This window comes from Colias croceus, chromosome 23, assembly GCF_905220415.1.
Source record: "Colias croceus chromosome 23, ilColCroc2.1".
Classification (NCBI taxonomy): domain Eukaryota; kingdom Metazoa; phylum Arthropoda; class Insecta; order Lepidoptera; family Pieridae; genus Colias; species Colias croceus.
In genome coordinates this window covers 6,378,696-6,394,899 of record NC_059559.1, presented here as the reverse complement: position 1 = coordinate 6,394,899, position 16,204 = coordinate 6,378,696, and the positions used below count along the sequence as shown (strand labels likewise).

At 33.9% G+C, this 16,204-nt stretch overlaps 2 protein-coding genes across 3 annotated transcripts in view; both read left to right on the top strand.

Moving 5' to 3' along the window:
* Positions 1 to 83: 83 nt before the first annotated feature.
* On the top strand, positions 84 to 3,376 carry LOC123702373 (vesicle transport protein GOT1B). The gene is made up of 6 exons (XM_045650115.1): positions 84 to 245; positions 1,139 to 1,230; positions 1,552 to 1,730; positions 2,265 to 2,346; positions 2,658 to 2,696; positions 3,310 to 3,376. The coding sequence occupies exons 1-6, from the start codon at positions 221 to 223 to the stop codon at positions 3,322 to 3,324; spliced, it is 432 nt and encodes a 143-aa protein (XP_045506071.1). The 5' UTR covers positions 84 to 220; the 3' UTR covers positions 3,325 to 3,376.
* Positions 3,377 to 3,568: 192 nt separating this feature from the next.
* LOC123702370 (Kv channel-interacting protein 1) overlaps positions 3,569 to 16,204 on the top strand; it is a 98,487-nt gene continuing 85,851 nt past the window's right edge. For both annotated transcript variants that reach the window (XM_045650113.1, XM_045650112.1), the window contains exon 1: positions 3,569 to 4,011. The gene's annotated coding sequence lies outside the window, so the exon portion shown is untranslated. The remainder of the gene's footprint in view (positions 4,012 to 16,204) is intronic.

Sequence of the window (16,204 nt, the reverse complement as noted above, 5' to 3'; positions counted from 1 at the left end):
TTTAAATCGATTAAATATTTCTAACGACATAATAAATTAACTGCATTCCTATCCGAATTGAGCTTGTTTGACATTTAAATTATGACATTTAAAAATTCGATAACAAAATGACGTGGAGTATCAGGTTAGAAGTTTGTTTTAGCTCGTATTTACAAATATTTTGAGAGAAATAAATAGTAAATGCATACAATATAACCGCCAAGATAGTAAACTATCCAAAATGATTGAGATATCCGACACCCAGAGTGAGTATACCATTGTTTTGCAATGTTTCCATAAGTTACTACATTCACTAATTTCGATGTTTTAATCCGTAATTAATCAATGATTAGGTGTAATAATGATATCTCTATGACATGTAATTTGATACCTAATTGCTTAACTTTGAATTAAAAGGACTGTGATTTATTTATACCTATTTAAAAAATGCACTTAGTTTAAACATTATGGCCATTATGCAAACACTTGCACTGCTGCTATGTATGGATAGAATATCGATTAAATTTCCTAGCAATATTATGATAATTAATAAAATCATTATTTATAGCGTCTAAAAGTATTAATACACCGTTATTCAGCATACATTAAATAATGGAAAATAGATAATAACAATTTTACATTATTTACATAATTTATTTACATATTCAGCTAAAAATAATCATTAGAAACTAATAAAAGATTGTGTAATACAAATATTCCTAAACCAATGACTTTCCATATTAATGATTATGAACTGCATTTTTGAATTTTAAGTAGGTAATAAACAATAATTTAAAATACGTGTGGCACTCGAGGACTGCCGCAGTAAAGCTATTGCATAGCATCACATTGCTGTGCCGGTTGCAGTGGGGGGTGTTAGGTTTTTTCGTTACGAAATTTTTACATTAGGTCGCCGCGCTTAAAGTCTGAGATAAAAGCTATGCAATAGCTTAAAATAATTTAATAAAATAATTTATTTTTTATACACTTTACACTAAAGTATACAGTCATAATTTATTCAAATTTAGTCCAAGCTATTTTATTTAGATTACATTAACAGCAATGCAAGAAAAGTTTTTGCTTGTTTCCTCGATAATGTTTTTCCTTCAGTATTATTATATTATAATATATATTATTATATAAATATTATTGATTTCAGAGATTGGTGTTGGTCTGGCCGGGTTTGGAATGACATTCCTCTTCCTCGGTGTATTATTGTTATTTGATAAAGGCTTACTGGCTATTGGTAATGTGAGTATATTGAATTTTTTACTTGAAAATATATTAGTTAAAAATGTATTGTGCAATTTGATATGTTTTTTAGCATATTTAAGAAACCCAGGAATTTGTTTTTTTTTAATTATCCTATTTTTTTTTGGCCACAAATTCTGTTCATGTATGATTCTGTGGGGACAATAAATATCTAAATATTGGCTCGCGGATTATATCCTGTGAAATTAATCTGCAGGCGGCTTCGCTCGCTTTGTAAATATGTACCATGGGCGAAGCCGGTGCGAACCACTAGTTATATATTGTTATTATTGTATAATTAAACATACAGATTGTTTTCAGATTCTATTCATAAGTGGACTAGCATGTGTCATTGGGCTACAAAGGACGTTCTTCTTTTTCTTTCAACGGCACAAAATTAAAGCGTCCGTGGCTTTCTTTGGAGGCATTATTGTTGTGTTACTTGGCTGGCCGATGTTTGGCATGATCGCTGAGATATACGGGTTTTTGTTATTATTTAGGTATGTAATTATAATGTTTTTATAGTGACTTGTTTTCTTGTGCATGTGTGTGACGAAGAGTTTCGCTTCTATCTATACTATTATTGAGTTTGTTTGAACGCTCTAATCTCAGGAACTACTGGTCCGCTTTTAAAAATTCTTTCGGTGTTAGATAGCCCATTCATCGAGGAAGACGAAGGAGTAGTTTGTACAAACAGTCAAATATATTCTTAAGCTTATTACAAATATTATACACATAAAGCATCGTCAGACGTCACCAGGGTATGACCATGGATGCAGGTTACAATCCCTTCTCATGATCAATTTCTTTCTAATATTGAGACTTTACTTTTAACCCATTGAACCCCGATTGGCCCGATCGGTCCACGACACAATAGATTTTCTGAGTTATCTCAATGACGATGTAAAACTTAAAATGAGAAATATGTTACAAATTGATTTTCTTAAAATCAATCAGTGAAATAAAGTGGGGGGGGGGGGGGGGGGTGTTGGTGGTGTTGCCTTGTGCGAAATCATAATTGTTTTTTTTTTCAGGGGTTTCTTACCAGCAGCAATTAATTTCCTAAGAATGGTGCCAGTATTAGGGTCTCTCCTGAGCTTACCTATAATTCGAGGGGTAATGTATTATTTTATTTTAAAATTATATAAAGAAAAATTGTAAATTGTGTGATTTAAAATAACGTCTTTTTTAATTTCCTTTTTATGTTTTGCAAAAAGAAGGAATAGATTTTTTTTTAAATAAGAAGGAATTGAGTTTTGCAAAAAAATGGACATACTTATATTTTTTTCCATGAATATTTGTCAAAAAAGAGAAAAAATAAATAAAAAAATGTTTTAACTTAACCATTTCAACTTTATTTACAAATTATTTCCGAAAATTTTATTAAATTTATATGCAAGGTCATTAAGCATTTGATTTTTTTTCAGGTCGTAGACAGGATAGCTGGCGACACTGGCCGAAATATGGTATGATAATGTTGCCATGCCAAAAGACTATTAGTGTATATTTTATCTGTGAAAGTGATGCGTGTTAAATATATTTTTAATTGTGTACAAGTTTTTTTAATTTGAAAATAAAACCTTGTCTATTATATTTTTTGTTGTGACCTTTTTTACTTTTTTCACTGTATTTTCTATATCTCAAGAATTTGACTCAGCAAACGTTGTTCTGCCAGGACTTTTAAGGGGTTTAAAAAAATAGGCGGGTTCTCACAGAGCGAGCAGCCTTGCACTATCTAGACCTACTGAATTTATTATGTACTAGTATGTTCACAAAAAAAAGTCATATTGTGCGAGTGCTTCTATTATGTTATTACGTTCTGTGGTTATTACATATCTTTAATATATATAAATCTCGTGTCACAATGTTTGTCCTCAATGGACTCCTAAACCACTCAACCGATTATAATAAAATTCGCACACCATGTGCAGTTCGATCCAACTTGAGAGATAGGATAGTTTAAACATGTAGGTACCACGGGCGAAGCCGGGGCGGATCACTAGTTATACATAGAAAAATTTTGATTTCGAATTAATTATTCAGTTACGAAGCATTATTAATAACTAACAATGTTTTTAGGATGGCCCATCGTAAAGCGGGAACTGCAATGAAGAATTATTATTTTATTAAACGAAAATGTTCCTAATATGCATGTCTTTTATTCTTTAAATGAGAAAATTTTCAAATTTAAGATTGTAAAAACAACGTGAAATAGATAATACACGTACTTACTACTTTTTCCATGCACTACAGTGAAATATACACGGATAAACCTTTTATAAATGAAATGATGAATATTACTATAAATACGAACCCCTTGTATCCATGGCCTTATAAAAATAAAAAAAGTGAACAGTTGACAGCTGCGCGTCGATATTTTAGATGGCAGCACACGTCCTGTCAAATGTAGCTCAGTTACCGCCCGTCCCCGGGCGAACGTTAAAGCGTGCGAGGTTGTCGTCAAACCGATCAATACCCTCGACGGCGGATTGAAAAACAATATCGTAATAAGCACTTACGCTACGAACTGTTACGCCATAAATAAAAAATGTCCAATTAATCCCCTTTAGCGTTATAAATGCAATCGATAGCGCTTAATCGTTGCAAATTACGGACTATTCTGTCAGATTGATGTGGGAAGGGCCACGGTAGATTCATGTCGCACAATAATTAATATGTAATCCAAATCCTGTGAGATGAGTGAATTTTTAATTTTTATTCGCCTTTAAAGTGAAACTGGGGTGTTGTGTGATTTGTGAATAGATTTATAGCTGTATTATTGTGAGTATACGATGTTTTTGAATAACATTGTGTTTTCCGTTGCTTTTATTAGATAGATAATAATATATTCTTTAAAATTCTAATAATTATGCGTTGCTTGTGCTTTTATATTTTGCTTTTTTTGTTGCTCTGTTGTTTTTTGTTATATGAAATAATTTAGATTTATTTTTTTGTTTATATTGTGTGTGTGTGTTTAATTTTTAATCTATAAAAACTAAAATAATTAACCCGTTTTTGTTTTATTTAAACCCTTAATTTCAATGTTTATTTATGTGTAAGTATGTTTTGTGTTTTATTTCTTCAAAATTCCATAAAATATTAATTATAATTACGAATTAAATGAGTGACTTGTTAGAACATTGTAAAATAAGCTTTTATACCTAGCTTAAAAGCAACGTCGAAGCTTTTGATGTTAGGTAATCTACTGTAATGTTGGTATAGAAGACGGATACTGAATTTTAATAGTTTCTTATTTGTATCTTTCAATTTATTGTTGTAAGAGATACAAAAGAGATTTAGGTATTACTTATTATTTATCATATAATATTAGTATTATCAACAGTTGGTATTTAGTAATAACGTTATGAACAAATAATCTATACCGATATTATGAAGCTGAAGAGTTTGTTTGTTTGAACGCGTTAATCTCTGGAATTACTAGTCCGATTTGAAAAATTATTTCGGTGTTAGATAGCCCATTTATCGAGGAAGGCTATGGGCTATATATCATCACGCTAAATAAACGCAGATAAACGTATCTACAGCCTACGTCAATCTCATACATTCGTAGTCTATTCTATTGAACGCTACGCTAACAGAAAACCACTTGGCTAGGGGGGCAGCTTGACAGAAACCTATTCACTCTCGCCTTGAAAAATATCCATGTCATATTATGTTGCGTATTATCTTGACTCTAGAGAATAGAGATTTACAAATTAGCTACCTATTTATCAATAAATTATACTATTTATTTAAGTATTCAATTAGACTTCTTCGAAAACACTTTTGAAACGTCAATACATATTTTTAACATTTACCACCATTATTATATTACCATCAAAAGTAGGTACCTATAGTAAGTCATGCAGAGCAGAATAACTAGTATAATAATGTTTAAGATATTTAGTTGTGTGAGCAAAGACAAGCCCGGGTTTATATAGTTTATAAAATATGTACCAAAACTAGATTTCCGCCCGCGGCTTCGCCCGCGTTTGCAAAGGAAAACCCGCATAGTTCCCGTTCCCGTCGGATTTCCGAAATAAAAACTATCCTATGTGTTAATCCAAGTTACCCTCTATATGTGTGCTAAATTTCATTGTAATCGGCTCAGTAGTTTTTACGTGAAAGAGTAACAAACATCCATACATCCATACAAACTTTCGCATTTATGATATTAGTAGGATATAGATTCGAACGAGTTTTATCGCAGCAATTTCCATAAAACTATACCACGTTATTAAACTGTATTTTTAGATAACTATCACCTTTACTTTGCTTTGTTATTATATTGACTTTGTTCAGTTAAACAACACAATAGTCACTTAATTGTATGGAATATTTCATAATGTAACTGCGGCTCTACACTCGCCCGCGAACCGCGGGCGCGGTTCGCGGCCGCGGTTCGCGCATTGACACGCCGCGATAAATATAGCCCTCCACACTCGCGACCTTTCGCATTAACGTTCGCGCATTTGACTAAAATGGACGTGGAAGTTGCTGCTGCTCTGACATTGTGCGCTTTAGCGAATTACAATTATGCATTTATAAAGTCCAAAAAACAAGTTAAGGAGAATTTATAAATGAGAATATATGAGAATTAATAAAAATATTATGCACTAAAATTATGTTTGCTTTTAAAACATAAAATACGTAATTCGGAACAACTGTGAACACAGCGCGAGTGTGGATGCGTTCGCGTTCGCGCTTTGTTCGCGCTTCGCAAACCCTTTGAAGCGGACCAAAAAACCGCCACCGGACGGGGAACGCCGCGAAGCGCGAACGCGATGTCGCGAAACCATCCACACTCGCGGTTCGCGGCCTTCGCGGGCCTTCGCGGCGCGAGTGTGGAGCCGGCATTACAGTGTTGAAATATTCAGTTTAAGGCGCGGAATAGAGTAAAACCCAGCTCTAGCCGTTTTTTGTACTGTTTTCTGGAGCTATCTCCTTCTTATCCAAAAGATATATCAACTAAATAAAAATACATTAAATTTCTACATATTCTTGGCTCAAAAATGGTAAAAGAATTTTGTTATTTTATTGACTTAAAGTTTAATTAATCTCCTCCCAAAGAAATCCCAGAAATTAGAAATAATTATGTTTACCGTGTATCTCCTCTTAAACTAATGATTCTTTTGATTTGGTATTTACACTATTGGATAGGCAATTTCATTACGAAAATTATGGTAAAAATTTTTTTTTTGATAAGACCTATACTAGATTTTATAAACATTTTATTCAAAATTTTGGGCGTATTCGCAACTATATCTCTTGCGCTTGTATGGGAGGTTCAGTCGGCCGCTAGGTCTCGAGGGTGAAGCTTGTGTCGTTTGTCGCCGTGAGCGTCACATGACAATCACGTGACCCATGTTTATTCGAATAGTACGAATATCAAACAATGAGCGAGGAATAGACGCTACTACTATTAATTGTCCGTATTTATGCAAAATGGAACCACTCGACAAATTTGCTTTTTTACGTTTTTTGAAGAATACTCATTTAAAAGTGGTCTAAATTCTTATACAAACAAGAACCACATGATTTTTACCTTGGAAACAAGGTATACTAAAAGCAGAAAGGAACCACCAGCAACAACGAATAATACATATGAAGCAAAACCGAACCACAGCACCACGGGACTGCTTTGTTCAAACAAATAAACGATATTACTATCATGTCATTTTATACAAAACAGATCCGCACATACTTGGTACCATTATACATTACACATATTTCTATTAATAACAATAATTTTTAATACACAAAATGGAACCAGGTTTCTGTGGTATGGTTATGCGTAAAATAAATTCATAATTTTATTGTAATTTTTTATTGCAAAATAAAACCACAAGCATTCGGTTCTATCATGCATAAATAAATATTGTAAAACAACCTGAAACCCATCATCGCTATACGGAACCAAATGCCTTGACTTGTGCACAATGCAGAATGCTTCTCATCTTTAAACAACGTATTTCATTACGTCTTTTAAAGCTCAAAGTGCAAAACTCCAATTTTTAAAGTAAAACGTCGAACATCTGTCATTATAGGTAACATTCAGCGAAGTATTTCGAATACGTGACGGCCGTTTTTTTTCTCCGCGAAGTAAGTTCTATTGTTTTTGTTAATTACCTACCTTTAAAATTAAATGTGAAAATGTTTAGTAATAAATAAATAAGGAAGCAATTGGTAAGAAAAGCATTGGAGACGAACACCGAAGATAATAATGAAGATACAACGGGTAAGTTGTTTTATTTAATGCATTTAAGTACTTATTGAATCTATGAGATGCAGGTATGTACGCTTTATCCACTTTTGATTCATTCCCGATTGTGGAGTGATTTTAAAAAGATAGTTCATTAATTAGTAAGTACAAGAGGAATCCTGTGTGGATTTACGTATTTTAACGACACTGTTGTTGTTCACGAAGGCGAGTCGAAAGAGTCATTTTGTTACGATTCATCTGTCATTGTGAGATGAAACTACTAAACCCTGTTTTAAAAACAACTGTCGATGATCTAGGTACCTACCTATTATTTTGGTAAAATACGTTCCTTTAGATTCAGATTCAGTACAGTACCTACATTCAGCGCATATAATTATTTGTTTGATTTTAAAAGTCGCGCTGCCACTGTTTTGACCGGAACAAGGCCATAGCCCGCGAAATTGAAAATTTTAACAAGTTTATTAATTAATTTTTTGCTAGGTTTGGTCACTGTTGCGTGTGATTTTTAGGGTTCCATACCCAAAAGGTAAAACGAGACCCTATTACTAAGACTCCACTGTCCGTCTGTCTGTCTGTCCCTCTGTCTCATGAACTGTGATAGTTAGACAATCGAAATTTTCATAGATGATGTATTTCTGATGCCGCTGTAACAACAAATACTAAAAAAACAGAATAAAATAAATATTTAAGAGGTTCCCATACAATAAACCGTGATTTTTTTGCCGTTTTTATAGATAATGGTACGGAACTCTTCGTTGCGCGTGTCCGACTCGCACCTAGCCAGTTTTTTGTACATGGCGCATGTACCATACGACATACTTAGTCGTCTAGTAGGGACACGGCTTTATAAGAACTAATAATATTTTGCTGTCGTCATATATCTACGTATAAAAGCCACGCGGCTTAATTGTTTTAATTAAAAGCTTTTTTCTTTTTATTACAGAAGATAACGAAGAACCTTATACGTCGATGCCTCTTGAGAAGCTTTCTTCACCTTCAAGCGATATTCAGGCCATATTACATCTCATTCCACAATATGCACAGAGTTTTTATAACAATCTTATTAGTGATAATGCAATAGAAGACCACATAGATGAACTAGACACGGTGGATTTCGAAATCCAATTTGATGATAACGTCGAATAAACATCCTCTATATGTATTATTTTATATATCTTTTAAATTAAAGCTTTATTACGATATTATAAATACATAGTTTCATTTATATCATTAAATCCCTGGGTTGTGGTTCTTTTTTGTATAAGAGAAAACCTATCAATTGATAAATGTTAAAAGGAACCACATGCACATTTTCTTAATTATCTAGAAAGTTTAAGAGTATTCAGAGCAAATTTATATACACATACTTAAATAAGTAATTTATCAATGAATTTAAATAAAATAAATATTAATTTTACTTCATCTAACAGAGCTGCAAATGTTTTTGTAAATCCTTTGATATCTCAGAAGTGCGTGTTTGCTGGGTGGTTCCTTTTTGCTTAAATACGGACAATTTATAGTGAGATTTTAGAAATCATCAATAATATAATAACTGGTCAATGAGCTTTAGTTATTATAATATTATATTAAAGTGAAACTTTTATTACATCGTCTCAAACTTTTTGGTCTGTGTAGCGCATGTCGCGTGACGCACGATATGTACGATAATTATCGTACAAATACGATAATTTTTAGTTAAATGTCTATAGTGTGAAAAAAGTTTCACTTTTACCGTGGTTTCATAAAGCCACACAACATTTTTTTTATATAATTATGATATTTTGTTTTTAAAACATTCAAATGCTTTATAAATATAATTTTTTTAATAATCGAAAATATTTTATAAAAATTATTATAAATTTATTAATTTATGCAATAAATCACATTTTACTTTTTAAGTTTTTAGTGAATAAGTATTAGGATTAGACAAACAACATTTGAAGTTTTAAGTACCTATGTATACTACTTTTTGTCATGGGTGTCATTTTCATGGTTTTTGCGGTAGCTAAATTACCCAATATGAGGTCAAAACTAAAATCCAAGATGGCGCCGAGAAAAATTTTACATCTTTTTTTCATGGGTGTTATTTCCATGGTTTTTGGGGTACCTATTAACCAATATGAGGTCAACATTAAAATTCAAGATGGCGCCGACGATAATTTTACATCTCTTTGTCATGGGTGTCATTTTCATGGTTTTTGGGGTAGGTATAAACCAATATGAGGTCAAAACTAAAATTCAAGATGGCGCCGACGAAAATTTTACATATTTTTGTCATGGGTGTCATTTTCATGGTTTTTGGGGTACCTATTAATCAATATGAGGTCAAAACTAAAATCCAAGATGGCGCCGAGAAAAATTTTACATCTTTTTGTCATGGGTGTCATTTTCATGGTTTTTGGGGTACCTGTTAACCAATATGAGGTCAAAATTAAAATTCAAGATGGCGCCGACGAAAATTTTACATCTTTTTGTCATGGGTGTCATTTTCATGGTTTTCGGGGTAGGTATAAACCAATATGAGGTCAAAACTAAAATTCAAGATGGCGCCGATGAAAATTGTACATATTTTTGTCATGGGTGTCATTTTCATGGTTTTTGGGTTAGCTATTAAGTTATTAACCAATATGAGGTCAAAACTAAAATCCAACGACGAAAATTTTACATCTTTTTGCTATGGGTGTCATTTTCATGGATTTGTGGTGCTTATATGAGGTCAAATCTAAAATACTACAAGGCGCTGACAAAATTTTGATATTTTTTGAAAGAAAGAAAGAAAGAAAATACTTTTAATCACAAATACAACATTTTAGCTTACAACTAATACATTTTGAGAACAATAGAAAATAAAAAATAAATATTACATCAGATATATTCTAGTATATTTTGGTCAGTATTTGTGATAAGGTGGACTACTCAGCATTTGCCTCTCCGTATTAGTGGAGAGGCGCCGGTTTTCAGTAGTCCCCTCTACTTTCTACGCTTGGAGCACCAGAACGGTTTTTTTTTTTTGGGTGGTAAAATAAATAGCATAAACGCTTGTTATAATTTTGAGATAGGTGAATAAAAGATAAGTAAGATAGTTATAATTAAAATAGAAAAGAAACAATATATTATATTATGTCTAAATATAAAAATGAAATGTACATACACATATAAATATATACATAATGATTTGAATTCTGTTCGATTAATATGTAAACGATTGTAAGAAAAACCACATAAATGACACCCATGACGAAAAGATGTAAAATTTTCATCGGCGCTATCTTACATTTTAATTTTGACCTCATATTGGTTAATAGCTACCCCAAAAACCATGAAAATGACACCCATGACAAAAAGATGTAAAATTTTCGTCGGCGCCATCTTGAATTTTAATTTTGACCTCATATTGGTTTATACCTACCCCCAAAACCATGAAAATGACACCCATGACAAAAGGATGTAAAATTTTCGTCGGCGCCATCTTGAATTTTAATTTTGACCTCATATTGGTTAATAGGTACCCCAAAAACCATGAAAATGACACCCATGACGAAAAGATGTAAAATTTTCATCGGCGCTATCTTACATTTTAATTTTGACCTCATATTGGTTAATAGCTACCCCAAAAACCATGAAAATGACACCCATGACAAAAGGATGTAAAATTTTCGTCGGCGCCATCTTGAATTTTAATTTTGACCTCATATTGGTTAATAGGTACCCCAAAAACCATGAAAATGACACCCATGACGAAAAGATGTAAAATTTTCATCGGCGCTATCTTACATTTTAATTTTGACCTCATATTGGTTAATAGCTACCCCAAAAACCATGAAAATGACACCCATGACAAAAAGATGTAAAATTTTCGTTGGCGCCATCTTGAATTTTAATTTTGACCTCATATTGGTTTATACCTACCCCCTAAACCATGAAAATGACACCCATGACAAAAGGATGTAAAATTTTCGTCGGCGCCATCTTGAATTTTAATTTTGACCTCATATTGGTTAATAGGTACCCCAAAAACCATGAAAATGACACCCATGACGAAAAGATGTAAAATTTTCATCGGCGCTATCTTACATTTTAATTTTGACCTCATATTGGTTAATAGCTACCCCAAAAACCATGAAAATGACACCCATGACAAAAATATGTAAAATTTTCGTCGGCGCCATCTTGAATTTTAATTTTAACCTCATATTGGTTTATACCTACCCCAAAAACCAAGAAAATGAGACCCATGACAAAATGATGTAAAATTTTCGTCGACGCCATCTTGAATTTTAGTGTTAACCTCATATTGGTTAAAACCTATCCCAAAAACCATGAAAATGACACCCATGACAAAAAGGTGTAAATTATCGTCGGCGCAATCTTGAATTTTAATTTTGACCTCATATTGGTTAATAGGTACCCCAAAAACCATGAAAATGACACCAATGACAAAAAGTTATTTCAACTAGAAACCATTTGGAGACAGTTTTTGAATGGGAACATCTAGTTTAAAAGAAATATAAAAATATCACCGAATGATGATCATTACAGAGTACCATCAATTTTGATTCATTTTAAAAATTTAATATAAAATTCATCCATACGACTATAATTTAACTCTGAATTGGTAAAGACCAAAATTATGTGTTAGCACCATTATAATGTTTTTCTATAAAAAAATATTTTAAATGCCATGTCTGTTACTTCTGAGCTCTGTGAATTTTACTTGTATTTGAAACAGTTCACGCGGATGCGCGTTAGGTGGCGCAAGAATTATTTGCGAAGTATTGTAGAAGCGGCGGATAGCTGTGGTTCGGGAAAGAAGTGTGAATGCTCAAGGTCACTCGCTCAGGGAACGACCTTAAATACTTTTCATCAGATAACAGTGTTAAAACTTTGTAAGTACATTATCTCCTTACCATCTTATAATCGCCAACTGTAATCATCTATTTTAATTTTTAGTATTAATTCGTACCTCAATTAATGGCAATAAATGCCCAACTCGTACCTGTAGTAATACTATAAAGCTGAAGAGTTGGTTTGTTTGTTTGAACGTGCAAATCTTAGGAACTACTGGTCCGATTTGAAAAATTATTTCGGTGTTAAATAGCCCATTTATCGAGGGATGAGGCTATATATCATTACGCTAAGATCAGCAGTAGCGGAGCCACGTGGTTTTGAACTTTGAACCGCGAAGCGCAGCTAGATAAATAACATCAAAGATATGATATGATAAGAGAACTATCTTCGATTAAAAACCACACTCAGCTCGTTTGCTCAGTAATATGTGGGTATTATCGAACTATAACACTTGAGTTGCAAACAATAGAAAGCCTCTATAGAAGAGAGAACTACTACTTAACAAGAATTTACAATAACATTGTAGGTATAGTAGGTACGTCTCTTGCGTCATCTTCACTGTTTGAAACTAGTTGATTCCGTACTCAAAGTCAAAGATAAAGTTTTATTCATTCCTATACTGTGATAAAAGTACTCTTTGACACTTTTAACACGTTAGCTGCGAAACAGGGCTTGAAACACCCTGTACGTGTCTCGTCGTTATAGCGGTAGGAAAAAACTTAAACTTCTCTGTCGTGCGGGAGGCATAACTTCCATCTGGTTCAGTGTAGGAAAGTGATATCTATATATCTGAGATGTGCTATTGATTCCTAGTTCAATGGTATACCGACCTTAATACCGGGTTTCTTAGACCTCGTGCCGCACTGAACAAATAAAAATTCTAACACAGTGCGGAACGAGGTTGCGAACACCTCGTACCACCACGCACCTCGTACCGCACCCTAAGCTAGCTTCACGCGGTTAGTGTTGTGCAACGCATTCGAGACTATTTGTGGAACAAATTATTGAAGCTTTTACAAAGAAGGACTTGAATGTGGATACAGGTAATTTTCAAACATCCTAACTACTCGTTATAATAAATATCGTTAATAGAAACGTGAATGTGACATGTTGAGTAACTTTCTTCAAATAGGTTGATAATCATGATTACTTTAGTGTGTTTGTTCATTGAATCAACTAGCGGCAAATATAAAACACCCGGCAATCGGTGTATGGCTCATCAAAATTTAACTCTTGCCCAAGTCAACAAGCCAACAAACAAGGCACATCATCTCTTAAAGGGATCAAAGAAGAGTAGATGTGTAGGATGTTACGAAAAACTCCGCACCTTCTTAACAAGTCGTGAGGCCGAAAAAGGTAAAGAAAATTCTCACAGAATGCACTGGTTGCAAACAATATTGTTGTTTGGCCTGTTTTAATGAAAAACATCCATAAGTTTGATAAATAAATACAATTAAATAAAATCGATATTTCTTTTCCCATCACTAAATTATATGAAAAACTGCTATTGTTCAGTGCGGTATGGGGTACATCAGACCCCACATTTTATTTTACCCCTAGAATCTAAACTAACTAATCTAACCACGGGCGACGGTAGATTTAGGTTAATGAACTCATTGTTAATAATAATCACGACAAAAGCCGCACACTTTGTCTTATTTGGCGCCAAAAAAACGATTTTGGTCTCCTACGGGCGGTGGGGTTTAATATGCCTCGTGCCGCCACAATCTCTGGTATAGGACAAGGTTTAAAACGTCCCGTAACGCAGTAATGGAAAGTACAGATATTTCTGTGCCGCAGTGAACGTGTTAAAATCTCTTTAGAAGAAATTTAAAATTGAACTCCGATTTCTAGAGCGGAGGTTCTCAAACTTTTGTGTATAGGCCACTCAATAAATCGAATCGATTGTAGATACTAGATACTACTTCTCCTTTGTGTACACTAATATTATAAAGAGGAAAACTTTGTTTGTTTGTTTGTAATGAATAGGCTCATAAACTACTGGACCGATTTTAAAAATTCTTTCACGGCACGATCTCATCCCATACTAAGCTTTCGCTTGTGTTATGGAAACTAGATGGCTGATAAACATAATATGCCTAAGATGGTTGATATAGTTTTAAATAAATACTTAATATAGATAATTAACACCTAGACACAGAGCAAACATCTATGTTCATCACACAAATATTTGCCCCGGGTGAGAATCGAACCCACGACCTCTGGCTTGGAAGGCAAGGCCACTACCAACTTAAGCCAACCGGTCAGTCAATCTTTCCTTATTGTTTACCCATATTTACATCTTAAAGATCCACAAGAGAAAGGGTCACTTACAAGTAGGGGCTCATTAAGACTTTCGGTCTCACATTTCTAAATAGAATACCATATTTATACATTTGTAGAGATTGTGTTGGTTACAAAATTAATCTCTACGACTGGTTGAATCGATACTAATATTGTAAAGCTGAAGAGTTTGTTTGTTTGAACGCGCTATCTCAGGAACTACTGGTCCGATTTAAAAAATACTTTCAGGGTTAGATAGCCCATTTATCGAGGACGGCTATAGGCTATACCTATAGATATATTCATGCAACACCAATAGGAGCGGAGCAATGCGGGTAAAACCGCAGGGCACTGCTAGTTAAGGATACGGCTTATATCCAACAAGTTTGAATACAATAGAAATATTTGTTGTTGTGTATCTTCATTACTTTTTTGCTCAAGGATAGCTCAAAGCAGCTTAGAGCTAGCGCGCAAGAGCAACTTTTGTCTCCGCAACTATTTAGTCTCTCCCATCAACTCTATGGGCTAGTATGAAAGTGCGCGCACGTAGCGACGCAACTCCCCATAGAGTTGATGGGAGAGACTAAATAGTTGCGGAGACAAAAGTTGCTCTTGCGCGCTAGCTCTTATATCTACTTCCAAGTAATACTGAGTATCGAGTGTCGACTGTCGACTAATCGCATAAATAGTTTTTGCTTGAATGAACGAAGGTGGGCGAATCACACGAACTTCCAGAATCCAGATTTATAAATATTAGTGTCTTGGCGTATTGTTTAGTCTGTTTTTCGGTAGACTAATATTTAGGTAATGGAATACTACCCACAGCACAAACGAATTATCACTATTGACCTGCGTCATGCGTGTATGACTGTTATAAAATACTACCCACATTACATTACTGTAGCGACCAAGGTAGCGACTAAATATTTATACTATCAGCCAAAGAGAATACAAATACTACGTAAGGGCGTATTTAGAAGGAAAGCTGGAAACTTATAAGCGCTTATAGGCGCTTGTCAGCGCTGGTAACCCGCGCAGGAAAATATATGAACACGCGCCAATATTAGCGCTGGTCAGCTCTGGGCGCTGCCATATAAAATTTGTCTTGGTCTGCTTCAACCTGCTTCCTTTGTGTAGGACGAACCAGCGCTGATAATAAGTTTCCAGCTTTCTTTCTGAATACGGCCTATGACTATCAGCCGTATATTGTCACATAGTAGATTCATTTGTTTTATTGCCATAACACAAAATCTGGCAAAATTACCGCTAGGTTTACTCTATTTTTCCTTACCATTTTTTCAATTAATTATTAGGTACACTTTATACTACTTGCGTACGTACGTCCGCGTATTTTAAAGAGTCGGTTATACTTATTCTTTTTTTTCACATATCCACACATAAAAGCGCAAGTTATACGCAAACACACGCACACATTCACACACACACACACACATACTCACACTCACACAAACATTAAAGCGCTTTCCACTTACCTTTATTTGTTATTTTCAAAATTTTCTTTTGTATAACGTAGGTAACTATACTGTTTCGAAATTAATGGGAAAAGCCACTGGCTCCTGTGACACAGTATTAAACTAAATCAGGAGCCTATGGATTCAC